This window comes from Zonotrichia leucophrys, chromosome 6 (assembly GCF_028769735.1).
Source record: "Zonotrichia leucophrys gambelii isolate GWCS_2022_RI chromosome 6, RI_Zleu_2.0, whole genome shotgun sequence".
NCBI classification, from domain to species: Eukaryota; Metazoa; Chordata; class Aves; order Passeriformes; family Passerellidae; genus Zonotrichia; species Zonotrichia leucophrys.
In genome coordinates, this window is record NC_088176.1 from 35,569,799 (window position 1) to 35,584,452 (window position 14,654).

Here is a 14,654-nt window from a genome sequence, read left to right on the forward strand (position 1 = left end):
TGAGAGGGACTCAAGGCAACAGAATTAAAGGCTGGTGAGAGAACCCAAAGAATAGACTGTAACATGCAGAGCAGGTGAGAGAGAACCAAAGACTGAAGATGTCCAAAAAGTGGAGTTGAGCTTCCACCAGCTTGAAGATAATTTTATAACTAACACTTTGGGCAGGGAGTTTGAACTGTATTGTTTATTAATGTAATTGTCCTGTTTTAATAGAGGTTTCCTTATGGGCAGTTTCCTTAAGGACCAACAAGTAGAGTGAAACAAGAAATAGAGAACAAGACCAGGTTGGCCCCTGTGTTCACCACTGAGAAGATTCCATAGCCCTGCTGTGGGCAGCAATCCCATAGGCATGGCAAGGTGGGGGCAAGAAAGGCACCCCAGACCTCTGTCATTGCTCAGCTGTCTTTTAATACAACAGGAACCAGAAGGCAAGACTGAGTTGGCCTCTGTACTCCCCACTAAGATCCACCTGCTATGAGTAGCAGCCCCATGGGCACGGTAGATGGGGGTAAAAAAGCCAAACCAGACCTCAGTGATCCCATTTTGTCCATTCCAAATATTTCTGTCTCAAGAAAACCTGAGATTTTTTTTCCTTCTGTTCCCACTGTCCTCACCCTCATCAACAGATGCTAGTATGATTCATTAAAATTTTTTTTGAGTGATTATCAGAATTGAAAATGTCAGTTAATTCGTCATGCCAAATGACTAATAGGAAAAGAAATAAGGGGGTTTTTATAGATGAAACAATCAAGATATAGATATTATGTGTATGTGAGGAGAAGTTTTGTAAATGTAGAGTGCTGTTACTGTAATATGTCCCCCCACAGTCCCCTTTCCCTCCCCCTTGCAGCAGCCTCAGTTCCCAGGGCATTTGGGGAGGGCCGGCTCATTACCAGGAGGGGCCACAGGACAACACCTGAGCTCCAATCAAGGTGTGAGGAAGTGATCTCCACCTGTGGAGGGCAGAGAAGGAGCTGACTGACAAAACTCTGGGAGGGGCTGAGGGTATAAAAGGCAGAGCATCCATTTTGTAAATGAGCACATGGCTGCCAGTCCCAGAGAACCCTCAGAGCTGTAAATTTTCCTTATTCAGTCTGCTGTTGTCTTTTTTTAAAAGTTAAATAAACCTTTAAAATTTTAAAAGTGAGGGTCCTTTCTCACATCTTCCAAGGACAGTCCAAAATTCTCACCTTCAGGCCAGTTCGTGATGATTTCCAAGAGCCCAGGGCAATTTGGATTTCCCAACCGAGCTTGTTCTAGAATGTTATAAATAACAAATATAGGTATTGGCTTTCACATTTATGTACTAACTTTTGTTTTGCAAGTTAGTACTGATCAAAAAAACCTGATATAGTATAATTTGTAATTACTGCTTTAGATGTAGTATGATCTGTTAGCTTATGTACTCACCCTATAGCTTTTATAAATAGAGGTGTAATAGATACTATCTTAGAGTGTAGCATAATAGAGACTGTGAAATGTTGAAATTATTTTCTCATGTAACCAACTCAGAAAATGGTGTAAAATAAATAACTGATTTCCCACACTCAGGGACTTTCTTATCAGAAAGACAAGATAACAAAAACATAAACCAGAGCATGGGGAAAAAAAAAGACTCCATTTACCCTCCTTATCAGGGAGTGAAAATACAAAAAGATAGAACCACAAGAAAACATAAAATATATTAGTTTAAGGTACAAGATGGCCCAAAGATAAGTCAAAAGTTAAAAACAAACAAAAAACAACACGTAAATTCAAACTTATGTTTGAATTCTTAAAAACTCCTATAAATATGCACATAGCTCTAATATGTAACAGCATATAGAAAACATAGTCTGAGTTAAACCTGTGCAAGCAGACAAGCATCCCACGGCAAGATTTTAACCCTTAATTAACTGCTATAAAAAGTGTAAATAGTGAACCATATTTCCCCATATGTAATGAAGGCAGTGCACTCACTGCCGGCAGCATCGGTGGCAGGATGGATTGCAGAGACTTTTCCTTTGCAGCCCCAGCCCAGCGCTGGCACTGGGGATGAAGAGGCACTGAGGTGACCCTGAGAGGAAGTGCAAGGCACAGGGTGCAGCTGAGGAAGGACAGCGCTGTGCTGGGCTCAGAGGTGAAGCTGGCACTGCCCAGCGTGGAGAAGGTCCTTTGTGCAGCCCCTGTTACAGGGGAGCTTGGGCCTTGCTGCAGACATACGGCCGCTCATTGGAGCAGTTGTCACTCCTCAATCTCTCATCAGCCAGGTACACACAGTCGGAATTGCCACGGACAGGAACCCTGCAGGGAGGAGCAGAGGCAGCGCTGGTTACCCTTGTGCCTTAGGTAGGAAATAGGGGTATTTTATTCCCATCTGTTAGAGGAGGAGCAGTTATCCTCTGTTAACTGGGCAGTTTTTTATCTCCTCCACAATCAATCCTCTCTCCAGGAGATATATTCTGTTACTGGGCAAGTGAATGTCACTGCGTGGCTGATAAAATTCCACTATGCCATTTGGAGATGTTCTGCCCATGGGGAGGAGCCAAGCATTCCTACCTGGATAGAATATGAGGTTTGGAACACCAGAGCAGCATTTTCCACTGGATTCCCAGAGGAGGACCAAACCCCTCTACACCACAACTGGACTTTCAAAGGAACACTCCACCCTTCTGCAGGATCACTGATCCAACACAACTACAGCTGTCAGTGCAGGAGGGCTGCAGCCACCATTGAATGGGACTGCTACCACCACCCTGACCCACAGGGTGTCAGGGCATGTTCTGACCCGATCAGGAGGGTTTTTTTTTTTTTTGTTTCTATGATTACATTTGTATTTTTAGTTCTCCTAGTCAAGAAGTGTTATTCCTACTCCCATATCTTTGCCTGAGAGCCTTTTCATTTCAAAATTATAATAATTCAGAGGGAAGGGGTTTACATTTTCCATTTCAGGGGAGGCTCCTGCCTTTCTTAACAGACACCTGTCTTGCCAAACCAAGACACCAGGGAAAGCCCTTGTGCCCCTGTATCCCCAGGCCCTGCCCGGCTCCCCGGCACTCACCGGGAGCTGTAGCTGCTGCCGTCCCCCCAGTGCAGGCGCTCGCCCCGTCTGCGCAGCCCGAGCCAGTAACCGAAATTCCCACAGAGGCGGGAGAGCAAATCCTGCCCAGGAGAGAGGAGTGGGAGCCGCCCCGGCCCCTCGGAGGGACACCGTGCCCGGGGCTGCCCCCGCACGCCGGGGCTCCTTCCCTGCAAGGCCCCGGCCCAGGGCTGCAGCCCCGGCCCTACGAGCACCGAGCCCGGCCCAGGAGCGCCCCCAGGCTGCCCTCAGCCACCCCACACCGCCCGCAGCCCCTCACTCACCATGGCCTCCTCATCCTTGGCAATGGCCAGGGAGGCCCCGAGCTCGGAGCACCGTTCCTGACCCTGATCCCACGTGCTGTAATCCAGTGAGAAGTAGTAGCAGACCCCATTGTAGCCAACCCAGCCATGGGTGTTAATTCAGTCAATATTTTTTTTGTGAGAAAAAGTTACAAAAAGGCAGCCAGATCTGTCTCTGCCAGGGTTCTGTGTGCTTTGTTATTGTAATACCGGGTCGTTAAGGCTTATCTCTTCTTTTGTATTAGTAAAAGGCCCGGCTGGGTGCGGTGAATGGCCCTTCCCCTTCCAACATAGGGAAGACACCTGAGAGGGTGGGGGGGGTTATGCAAAGTGACTCCTAAGTCCAGAATGCTTTGTGGGACCACGACTCGAAATGCAACGAGAAAACCCAAAAACAACGAGCCAAATAAGAATTGAGAGACTAAAGTGATGTCTGGACGTGAGGAGCCAAGTGCTGAGCCTGCAGAGATGCGGAGCCCCTCTTGCCCTGAGCAGAGAGTCGCCCCAGCGCCGAGACTGAGGGGGACCGCACAGCCAAAGTAACATCTGACGGGGACATCACGCCCTAAAGGCTCCCACGAGGACTGGATCCCCCTGCTCTGCCCCTAGTGGACAGAGCTGCGCATATCCTCCTCGTCTGAGTCGCCCTGGGAGACGCGGCGGGGACTGCAGCCCTGCCGACCCGCCCAATCCTGAGCTGATCACTTTTAATAAAGGCATTAAAAAGGAGAAGAAGTCTCCTGGCCCTGTTTATTTCCATGGGGACAGCCCACAACCAACAGCGGAGTCGCAGGTGTTACTGGAACCTGGCGTGCTGCAAGGGAAGAGGAGAAGGTCTGAGGATTCCCCTGTGCAGGGAGCAGGGAGCCCGCTCTGCCCCGAGGGGCTGGGCCCAGGCTGCTGCCCCTCCCTTACCTGCCAGCACAGCCCTGGGCAACACCAAAGCCAGCACCTGTTGAGAGTTTTTTGCAGATTGAGGAGTTCTTGCTAGACAGTGGCCATGTTCAGCCGATGCACAATCCAGACTGCTTGTAGTAATGGACAATGGACATGTTCACAAACAATGAATAATGGACATATTCAGAAACGGGGTCAGTATATCCTTGAAAAACATACAAGAAGAAGAGTCATCAGGACTCAGCAAGTTTGTCAGCAAGCTTATTACATGACTTGTGAGGGTTCCTCAGGTGAGAGAGATAGACGAGAATCTTGCTTCATGATCAGAAGGCTGGATTTATTAATATATGATATATAATACATTATGACTCTACGAATAGGAATAGAGAGACAAGTTGCAGAAGCTTGCTAAGCTAAGAATAGAATAGGAATAGAATGAATAACAAAGTTCTGTGTCCAGGCAGAAAGCAAGCAAGCTCTCCTGTGAGTGGTCAGCAAATCCAAACACTCACAGAAGACCAATCACAGATGCACCTGTTACATTCCACAACAGCAGATAATAATTGTTTACATTTTTCTTCTGGGGCCCCAGCTTCCCAGAAGAGGAAAAATCCTAAAAGAAAGGATTTTCCACAAAAGATGTCTGTGACACGAACTTGGGAAAGTAAGAAAAAAGTAAGTCATGGGTGGGCCAGATGACCACAGCAAGATGTGTGAAAAATTAGATGATCCAATCAGCATTCTAATTGAGACGCGCGGACAGCTAGGATTAACCAATCATGTATTAGCTAGAGATGTGTGGACAGTAGAGATTTATTATAAATAGAGTCTTTTTAGGGATAATGAATTTGGCTTCACTGGATCATATTGGTTATGGTGTGATGTCCCTGAACCTCTGCACCCTGCATTTCTGGTGGAGAATGCGGGCAGGCCCAATGCTGTAGCACTAAAGGGACTCAAGGTCGGCAGTTTGGCTGCTGTGCAGAGGATCAGAGCCAACCCTCCAGGAGCTGAGAAGCCGTCGAAAGTATCCTCACTGCCCTGGGGAGAGGAAAAGGTTACTGGAGCTCCAGTGGTAGATGACTTGAATCTCACCCTGATCAAGGTGAGCAGCTGGGGAGGAGTTGGGGTCTGGACATGAAAGGGAAGGTGTTCAGAAACTCCTCCATCATATCCTCTCAAAGAGAGAACTAAAGTATGATGCTTCCAGTTTGAAGGGACTATTGCACTGGGCTTGGGACCATAATCTCATAGCAGGAGCACAGATTGCTTTTGAGATTTCGACATGGGAAGCTGTGGGGTGGATGTTGTGGGACTGCATTGCATCTGACGGGAATGAGGCAAAACAGGTATCTAAATATGCTACGTCATGGAAAATTATCTTTGAAATTGAAACTTAGTGGAAATATCATAGTGGAAATTTTCATAGTGGAAAATTATCATGCAAGCCTTAAAGGCAGAGAGGAAAGCTTCTGTGGCTTGCATAGCCCTTGCCTCTGAGTCAGAACAGCCTCAGGCATTTCTGGCAACTTCAGTTCAGCAACTGTTTCCTACCACCTTAGATATTACCTCACACAGCCCACAACCCTCAGCTCAGAATTGAGCATGACACCGACCGCTCCTCCAGCTCAGAGCGGGAATGAGGAAGCTGCTGCCTCTTCGGGGAAGTTAGTCTGCAGAACAAAGGACAGTTGTACTCAGAGTGAAGAAACTGTTGATAACATAACTTAGAAACTAAATATGCTGTAAGTGAAAAGGATAAGGAAGGAGATGTTATTATGAATAATATTTCTATCAAAGAGGATTTAAAATCTTTAGTGGACAATTTGCAAAAATTGGTAATTCAACAAAAGGATTCAGTTGTCCCCAAAAGAGACTATTCTTTTGAGAAAATGGACTTGCCAATGATAGTAGATTCAGACAGACAACCAGGAAAGCGGTTACCACTCTCTCAGTTTGTCTCTGAGCCAGCATTTGAGCCGGTTAAACAAAATCCTCCCTCTCATGCTGTAAAAAACGTGAAATTAGAGTTGGAATGTGACCCTGAAATAGAAGCAGCTCAGAAACGAAAGTGGAAGGCAGTTATTACAGAAGCTATTGTAGAAGGGACTTTTCTCTCAAATGATGTAGAAGCTTTTCCTGCAGTAACTAATGCTGCAGGTAGAGTTTGGGAACCTTTCCACTGGAAGATTTTAGAAAGGTTAAGAGCTGCAATTTCACAATTTGGTTTAAAATCCCAACTTGCACAGTCACTTCTGCAGTATATTTTTATATCTAACACATTTATTCTGGCCGATGTGTATACCTTAATTAGACTTATAATGCCACCTCATCAGCAGGTGATGTTTCATTAAAGCTAGGAAGAAAAGTGTGCTCAGGAAGCAGCAAGACCTAGAGTGCAGGGTGATCCTCTGTATGGTTTAACAGCACAGCAGTTACTTGGCCAAGGGCCTTGGGCTACTGCCACTGCCCAGGCTAGGAGCATTGATCAACTCTTACAGATGAGCCAACAACTAGCATATAATGCTATCCTTGCACTTGCAGATGGGTTACACACTAAGTCTTTTACACAGATTTGCCAAGGAATGAATGAGAACTTTGATACATTTGTAGACAGATTGCATGAAGCTATTTATGATCATCCTGATTGGGATTCAGGCACAAAGGTACAATTGTTTAATATTGTTGCTTTTTAATGATAAAACTCAGCAGATTTTGGGAACATTAAAGAAGGGAGCTGATGTTACAGAAATGCTGAAACTTATGGCTTGAACCACAGAGAGAGAAAAAGCAGCCTATGTAGCTGCTGCAGTCCAGGATGCAGTAAAACCATTGCTTTCTAAACTGCAAAAGAGCTGAAGGAAAGAACATTAAGTGCTTTGGATGTGGTAAAATTGGACATGTTAGGAGTCAGTGTCACTTTGCAGCTATGAAAAAAAAATAATTGCTCTATCTGCAAGAAAATAACCACAATACTAAAGAATGTTGGTTCCAGGGAAACGGGTCTTGGAACGCCTTCTCTCCAGGTGTCACGAAACAAGTACAGAGAGCTGCCTGGAGAGCTCAGCCTCCCATGGAGGGGGAGATGGGCTTTACTCACTCAGATCGTCAGCTACTGGCAGCACCAGAGTGGACGTGGAAACCGCAGTAGACGTGACCATCACGGGCTCTGCTGTGCACCTGATAGATGCTAATGTAAAAGGACCCTGGGGGGACGGGTTTAGTGCTTTTCTGTGAGCAAGATCATCTGCCAGTAAAAAGGGGTTGGATGTAATTCCTGAGGTTATTGATGCAAACTATCAAGGGGTTGTTAAAATTATGGTTCAAACAATTTTCCCTCATGTATCTATTTCCAAATATTCACAAATTGCTCAGTTTGTTCCTTTTAAGTCTTGTGTCCCCTGTACAGGCTACAAGGAGCAGGGAACAGGAAGCTTTGGTTCCGTAGGTAGACCAGAAGTATATTGGGCCAAGGACATCACAAGAGGTAAACCAGACAAACAGGTAACCCTGACACATCCTAATGGTGATTCTATTACAAAGAAACTCATAATTGACACTGGAGCAGATGTAACCATAATTTCAAACACAATATGGCCAAAAAATTGGGCATTGGTTGATCCTACTTTAGGCATTGCAGGTATTGGAGGGACTCAGGCAACTCAGATGAGCAGGGAAGTAATTACTTTTACTTTCCTAGATGGAGTCAATGTATCTACAAGGCCTTATGTCATGCAAACACCCGGTACTTTACTAGGTTTGCTTGGTAGGGATCTGTTAGGCCGGTTAAAAGCTACCATTGTCACACAGCCTTTTTAGGATCACATTGCCACAAAGGCTGCTACATGGCATGCACATCATCTGATCGAGGATGTTCCAGTTCAATTGATGATCATCAATCAGAGCAAGGAGGGTGACAATTATGCCAAGCATCCTTTTGCCTTGATTTGTCAATGGGTTAAAACTCAGACTAAACCTTTAATATTTTGGAATCGGTATTTTTACCTGTAAAACAAGCTAGATCAACTATCCCTCAACTGGAACTTTTTGTTCAGTTGATTATGAAGGGCAGAGGGAGAATATTGGAAATCCGGGGACATGAACTATGTGCATTGTAGTACCATTGGCTAACTGGTATCTTGAATGGGGAATTAGGCATTCTATTCCTTTACAGACAGCTTTGGCTGGATGTGATGGTAAAGTTCACAATACTTATCCATGGCACCGGGTGTTATCTTTATTGGAGCATCAGCATCTGGAGGACAGACCCTGGAGATCTGACTGCCCATCTGGGCAGACAGTATTTACAGATGCAGGTAAAATGTCAAAAAGGGCTGCCTGCACTTGGCAGCAAGACAAAGTGTGGAAAAAGCATGTCATTTTTGGAGAGGTAAAAGATACGTTGCAGACATTAGAATTGAAAGCTGTGATTTGGGCTTTTGAAAATGGGGATAATGAGGCCATTAACATTGTTTCTGATTCACTTTATGAAGTTTGCTGTGTCCAACGCCTTGAAAGAGCAGTAATTAAGGAGGTGAATAATGAGTATTCCCTTTTAAGCCGAGTGCTTAGAAACCTAGATCAACGAGGGCAGGAACACTTTATTGCTCATATTCGCAGTCATCCAGCTCTCCCTGGTCTGTCTGAAGGAAATGCTTGAGCTGATCGGTTGGTAGCCACTGTCTGGCCAATGCCAAACTCTGATAAATTTCAGCAAGCTGTAAATTCCCATGCATTTCTTCATCAGTCTGCAAAAATATTAGTTAAACGAGTTGGTATTCCCCTTACTGATGCTTCTGGTATTGTGCAATCCTGTCCTGATTGTCAACAAGATGGCATTGGTTTAGGCACTGGTGTTAACCTTAGGGGTACTCAACCCTTGTAATTATGGCAAATGGATGTAACTCATGTAGTAGAATTTGGTCAGAAAAAGTTTGTACATGTTTGCATTGATACCTAGTCTTGTGTTATATGGGCTACTCCCTTAACAGGTGAGACAGCATGTCATGTTGAGAAACATTTGTACAATTGCTTTGCCATATTAGGTATCCACTTAGCAAGACTGACAATGGCCCTGCTTACTGTTCCTTAAGATTCAAATGTTTCTCTAATTTATGAAGTATTCAACATAACACTGGTATTCCTCACAATCCTACAAGTCAGGCAATTATTGAGCGTGCCCATCAGACGTTCAAGGGCATGCTGCAAAAACAAAAAGGGGGAACTCCAGGGTTATCCCCTGAGGAAAAAACAGCTAAAGCCATTTTTGTGCTTAATTACCTTAGAACAACAGGAGATAGGGATGATCCACCTATTCTTGTGCATCATGCTCTCACACGTAATCCAAGTGAGGAACTGGCTAATGGTATTCCAGTCATGTTCAAAACTCCAGAAACAGGGGTGTGGGAAGGACCAGCTACAGTAAAATTAACAGGAAGAGGTTCTATGTGCTTACTTACAGATAAAGGCATTCATTGGATTCCAGCCAAGTGGGTGAAGCCCTATCTGAAACCATCATCATCAACCCATGCTGTGTCCAGAGGCTGAGAATCGGCAAAAGCACCGATTCCAGACAGCCCTGAATCCAATTCTTCAACACCTGACAGCTGAACAACGGTCAGAATATCTACCAAATTTGCTGGAGCATGCTGAGGAAGTACTAGCAACTCCACATAGGCTTAATACACACGGGTTAGATATACACAGACTTCTTTTACCTTCACTTTCATCACAAGTTGTAAATCAGACAGAAAATACTTGTTATCTGCATCGTTGTGCATGTAAGCCGTGGCTTCAGGTTCATTGTATAAAGTGTAACCTAAAAACTTAGCAACAAGTTTGTCAAGAACATAATTTAGCAGTGGTTTGAGGGAAAAAGCAAAAATTTAGGCCTATTAACCTAATATGCAGTAACTGCTCTTACACACTTAACACTATTACCCCAAGAGCAGCATTAGCTAAATTTTTAGGGCATAACTCAGGAGGATATCAGAGTTTTCTCCAGGATGTATCTTCGATAGAAGTATAGGAGCAGAGATTGTTACTGTGGGTGCAGTTTAGTCTTGCTTTAATTGCTACAGTAAACCAGATTGTACTAGAAAGCAAGATAATAGCTACTGAATGAGGAGTAGGAAAGACACCACTTTAGAGATTTTGAGTGGTAATAGGCTAAAGCAATTTGGGCAAAGCGCAGGCATGATTGATGACAATGTCAACAATGGCAGCAGTCTGGCAAATATTGACAATGTTGCTCAGTGGAGTGATAAAGGAAACGCTGGGAGTACAAAATGTAGAGCAGCGAGCTAACGTGTGGGTTACATGGGCTAACAGAACAGGGCAAGAATCTTTCTGCTTATCACTAGCTACACCTTCTGATCCATTTCACACCTGTTTAATTGGAATTCCCTTAGACTCAATGGAAGGATTCGGAAATTGGACCAGAGCTCAAATTTATGGCAACTTAAGTAAGGTCTGGTCAAATTGGTGTTCTAATCAAAATGGGATGATCACAGAAAATTGGTGTGAAAAACTAAAAATCCCTAGAAATCCTTTAGGAGATCAGGCATTTACAATCACTCAAGGTTTAAATTCTACAAGTCAGGAACCACAGGAATTGGATATTTTGGGATCAGTGCCAGGAAATTATTGTTTGTTCTTTGAGTACTACAAGGGTAAAGAGCTGATTAGGGAGAAGTCAGGAAAACCTGGAGATGATAGCACTTGGATATCTCCTATTTCTTCTTGGTATTACAATACCATGGCATACTGTGCCAATTGGACATGGTCTGTGTCCCTAAAACAAAAATCAGCAAGGATGTTACCTCCTGGAGTTTTTCTCATTTGTGGAGATAGAGCTTAGCCTGCAATTCCTCAGAAAGCATGAGGAGGACTGTGCTATTCTTTATATTTGCGGGAAACTGACACTGTTTGCCCCTAGCATTCAACAGATGCTTGACAGCAGGCACAAATTCCAATGTCCAAAATGTAGTGTGCATCTATTAGGCTCAGACTGTAAGGATAATGTAGAATTGTGGAATAAGCCTTTGGTTATACTGGCATCACTTTTTACACCAGGAGTAGCTTCATCACAGGCCCTTACACAATTCAAACAATTGGCTTGTTGGACAGGAAAACAAATTAACATTACATCTGCAATACTGAATGAGCTTACCACTGATGTAGGTAGCATACGCCATGCTGTGTTACAGGATAGGGCTGCTATAGAATTTTTGTTGCTAGCACAAGGATATGGGTGTGAAGATTTTGAAGGGATGTGTTGCATGAATCTCTCTGACCACTCTGAATCTATTTACAAGAAGCTGTCATTGCTTAAGGAGAATATGAAAAGGCTCACAGTTGTTGAGAATTCTTTTGATGAGCGGCTAAAATCCAGGGGAATAACAGGCTGGCTCAAGGATTTAGTAAACTTTGGTATTATGATACTTTGTATTCTTTTTTCAATTCTGCTTATAGTGCCTTGCTTACTATACTGTGTGCAGAAAATAATTGACCATGCTTTTAAAACACTCTGGCTTGTGCAAAAACAAAACCGAGGAACTGTTGAGAGTTTTTTGCAGATTGAGGAGTTCTTGCTAGACAGTGGCCATATTCAGCCGATGCACAATCCAGCCTGCTTGTACTAATGGACAATGGACACGTTCACAAACAATGAATAATGGACATATTCAGAAATGGGGTCGGTATATCCTTGAAAAAGATACAAGAAGAAGAGTCATCAGGACTCAGCAAGTTTGTCAGCAAGGTTGAGAAAGTGAGCCATGGGTGGGCCAGATGACCACAGCAAGGCACGTGAAAAATTAGATGATCCAATCATCTATTTTAGATGTGTGAACAGCTAGGAATAACCAATCTTGTATTAGCTAGAGACACATGGACAGTAGAGATTTATTATAAATAGAGTCTTTTTAGGGATAATGAATTTGGCTTCCCTGGATCATATTGGTTATGGTGTGATGTCCCTGAACCTCCACACCCCGCACTCATACAATCTTTGCACACAAACAGTTCCTGCACTTTTTCTACAACTTTCTGAAGCTCTTCCTCTAAATTTTCCAAGTCATCTAATATGCTCATCACGTCTCCCCAAGATCTAGTATTGGGGTTCATTTCTAAAAGCTAATGCAAACCTCTTAAAAATGTTGCAACAGTTAAAATTCACTACCATCCCCAGGGGACTGTCCCGGAGAATTGCTCCCCACCCTATTCAGAAATCCCCTTGTTTCTGGGTAACCCTGCGAGCCCCCTTCCTGAGCACTCACTCCCAGGTACAAGATGCCACCTCTCTTGCCCTAGTGTCTGGCAGGTAAATAACCAGGAGTTCCAGGTACCTGGGAAATCCTCATTCACTCTTTTCACTCGTGGTTTAATCCCCTCTAATACTTGCTCATCTCTTGTCACCCACTTGCTCCTGCCTGATTCCACTCACCCTGACAAGCTCCTGCCTCTCACTCTTTCTGGCTTCACTCCCCACAATCCTCCTTTCTCACTTACTAAGCCCTTTTTTTATTACTTTTGCTAAAATTAAACCACACTCACCCACCCTTTATACATGCATGGCACAGTTGGGTCAGCTCATCTGCTCACCCCCTTCTCACAGGAATTACAAAGCCTGGTCAAAACCCTTAACACAACAAAACAGTCGCTTCCTTCCTTAGCCAGGAGGGCAGAACTGACACCCTCGGCGGTGCCCACCCAATCTGTGACTAGGTCACATCTCAAACACTCACACAAACATACAAATGCAGGTGCCCACTCGCTCTGTGATGAGGTCACATCTCAAACACACACAGACACACAAATACAGGTCCCCACTTGCTCTGGGATGAGGTCACGTCTCAACCACACAAACATACAAATGCAGGTGCCCACCTGCTCCGTGACTAGGTCACATCTCAAACACACAAACAGAGGTCCCCACTCTCTCTGTGACTAGGTCACATCTCAAACACTCACACAAACACACAAACACCTCTCCCTAGCCAATCCCATTGCAGGACTGCGACTACCGTGGCCCTCGGAGTGTGAGGTCACGTCACAAGCACCCCACACATACACACAAACACAAATGCAAGCACACACCTGCCTTCACCCCACCTTGGGATACTCACAGACTCCTTTTCTCATGAGGATTTTTGTGCACACAGAAGTTTTATGGGTGCTCTCACCTTTAGCTGGCACTCTTAAGGCAGCCCCTTTGAGGCTTCCTACCGCTAGCTTCCTTTGCTTATGCTTTATCAAAATTGGAACTCCTTCTCCAAGGGAGTCTGGTCTGACCTTGGGAACACCTAAAAACTGGTGTGGAGCTCCTTCCCAAGGCTGGCCGTCTTTCCCAGGGCTGGAGTTCCTGGGTTTGGGCACCAAATTGTTATGAATGAGGTCCCTATATGTCGAATTTAATAAACCACAAAGTAAAATTTAGCACCAATTTTAATTGAGCAACAATTTTATATAAAATAATACAATTAAAAATAATCAAGCAGATGCAAAAAAAAAAAAAATGGCAGTGGTTTGGATAAAGCATAAGCAAAATCGATCGGGGTACAGGGAGGGTTTTTCTCACCCTGCCTCACGTACAAAGGACAAAAGGATCCAAACACAACTTATATACTGTATGCTAACACATATTCATCAGTATTTTCCTGTAAATCCCCTCCTATTTTTGATTCTTTAAATCTATGTCACTGCACTGCACAGTGCATGCTCCGCCTGTTGCTGAGGGGTCTTTTGGCTTTTCGGGTGTCTCTTCAGAGGAAGGCTCACTGTCTTCCTCGCTGTCCTCTGAATAACCTGGCAGGTTGGGCATGTGCATTAACCTTTGTGTTATGTAAGTAAGCATTCTGTTCGAACTAAGCCGTATTATTTTATAGATAAGACTGGTATTGCAGATTCCACATTTGGAATCGTCCCAACTTTGCTCATCCCGAGACTGATTCTGTTTTAGGATATTGCTTATCTCAATACTCCATCCTGTATCCTACGTTCTCATGAGAACATCTTTCCTGACACAAATTGCACATCCATACGATCTCGTCTCCTGGCGGGGGCCAGGGAGCTCCTCGCCGCTTTCCCCGCACGCTGAATGGGCCAAAGCGGCGTCTCCCGTTTCCCCGCTGTGCAGAAATGCGGTGACAGCAGCAGCCGTGCCCGCTGTGTCTGCCCGGGAGCGGAGCGGCGGCGGCACCGGAGCCCGGCGAGGCGGCGGCGGAGCTCGGAGGCGGCTCCAGCCCGGGTGGGACCCGCGGTCGGTGCTGCCCCAGCTCGGGGCTCGCTGCGGGCGGAGGGGCCGCGGTGAGGGCAGGGGGGTTCTGGTGAGAAAGGACCTTCTCCACACCGGGCAGTGCCAGCTTCACCTCTGAGCCCAGCACAGTGCTGTCCTT

General features: G+C 44.9%; 1 protein-coding gene across 1 annotated transcript in view; it reads right to left on the bottom strand.

Annotated features, from left to right (window-relative positions):
- Window positions 1-3,026: 3,026 nt before the first annotated feature.
- Window positions 3,027-14,654, bottom strand: part of LOC135449394 (C-type lectin domain family 2 member D-like) — a 25,119-nt gene continuing 13,491 nt past the window's right edge. The window contains exon 5 of the mRNA XM_064716366.1: window positions 3,027-3,141. Coding sequence (XP_064572436.1) covers window positions 3,037-3,141 — 105 coding nt within the window. The 3' untranslated portion in view covers window positions 3,027-3,036. The remainder of the gene's footprint in view (window positions 3,142-14,654) is intronic.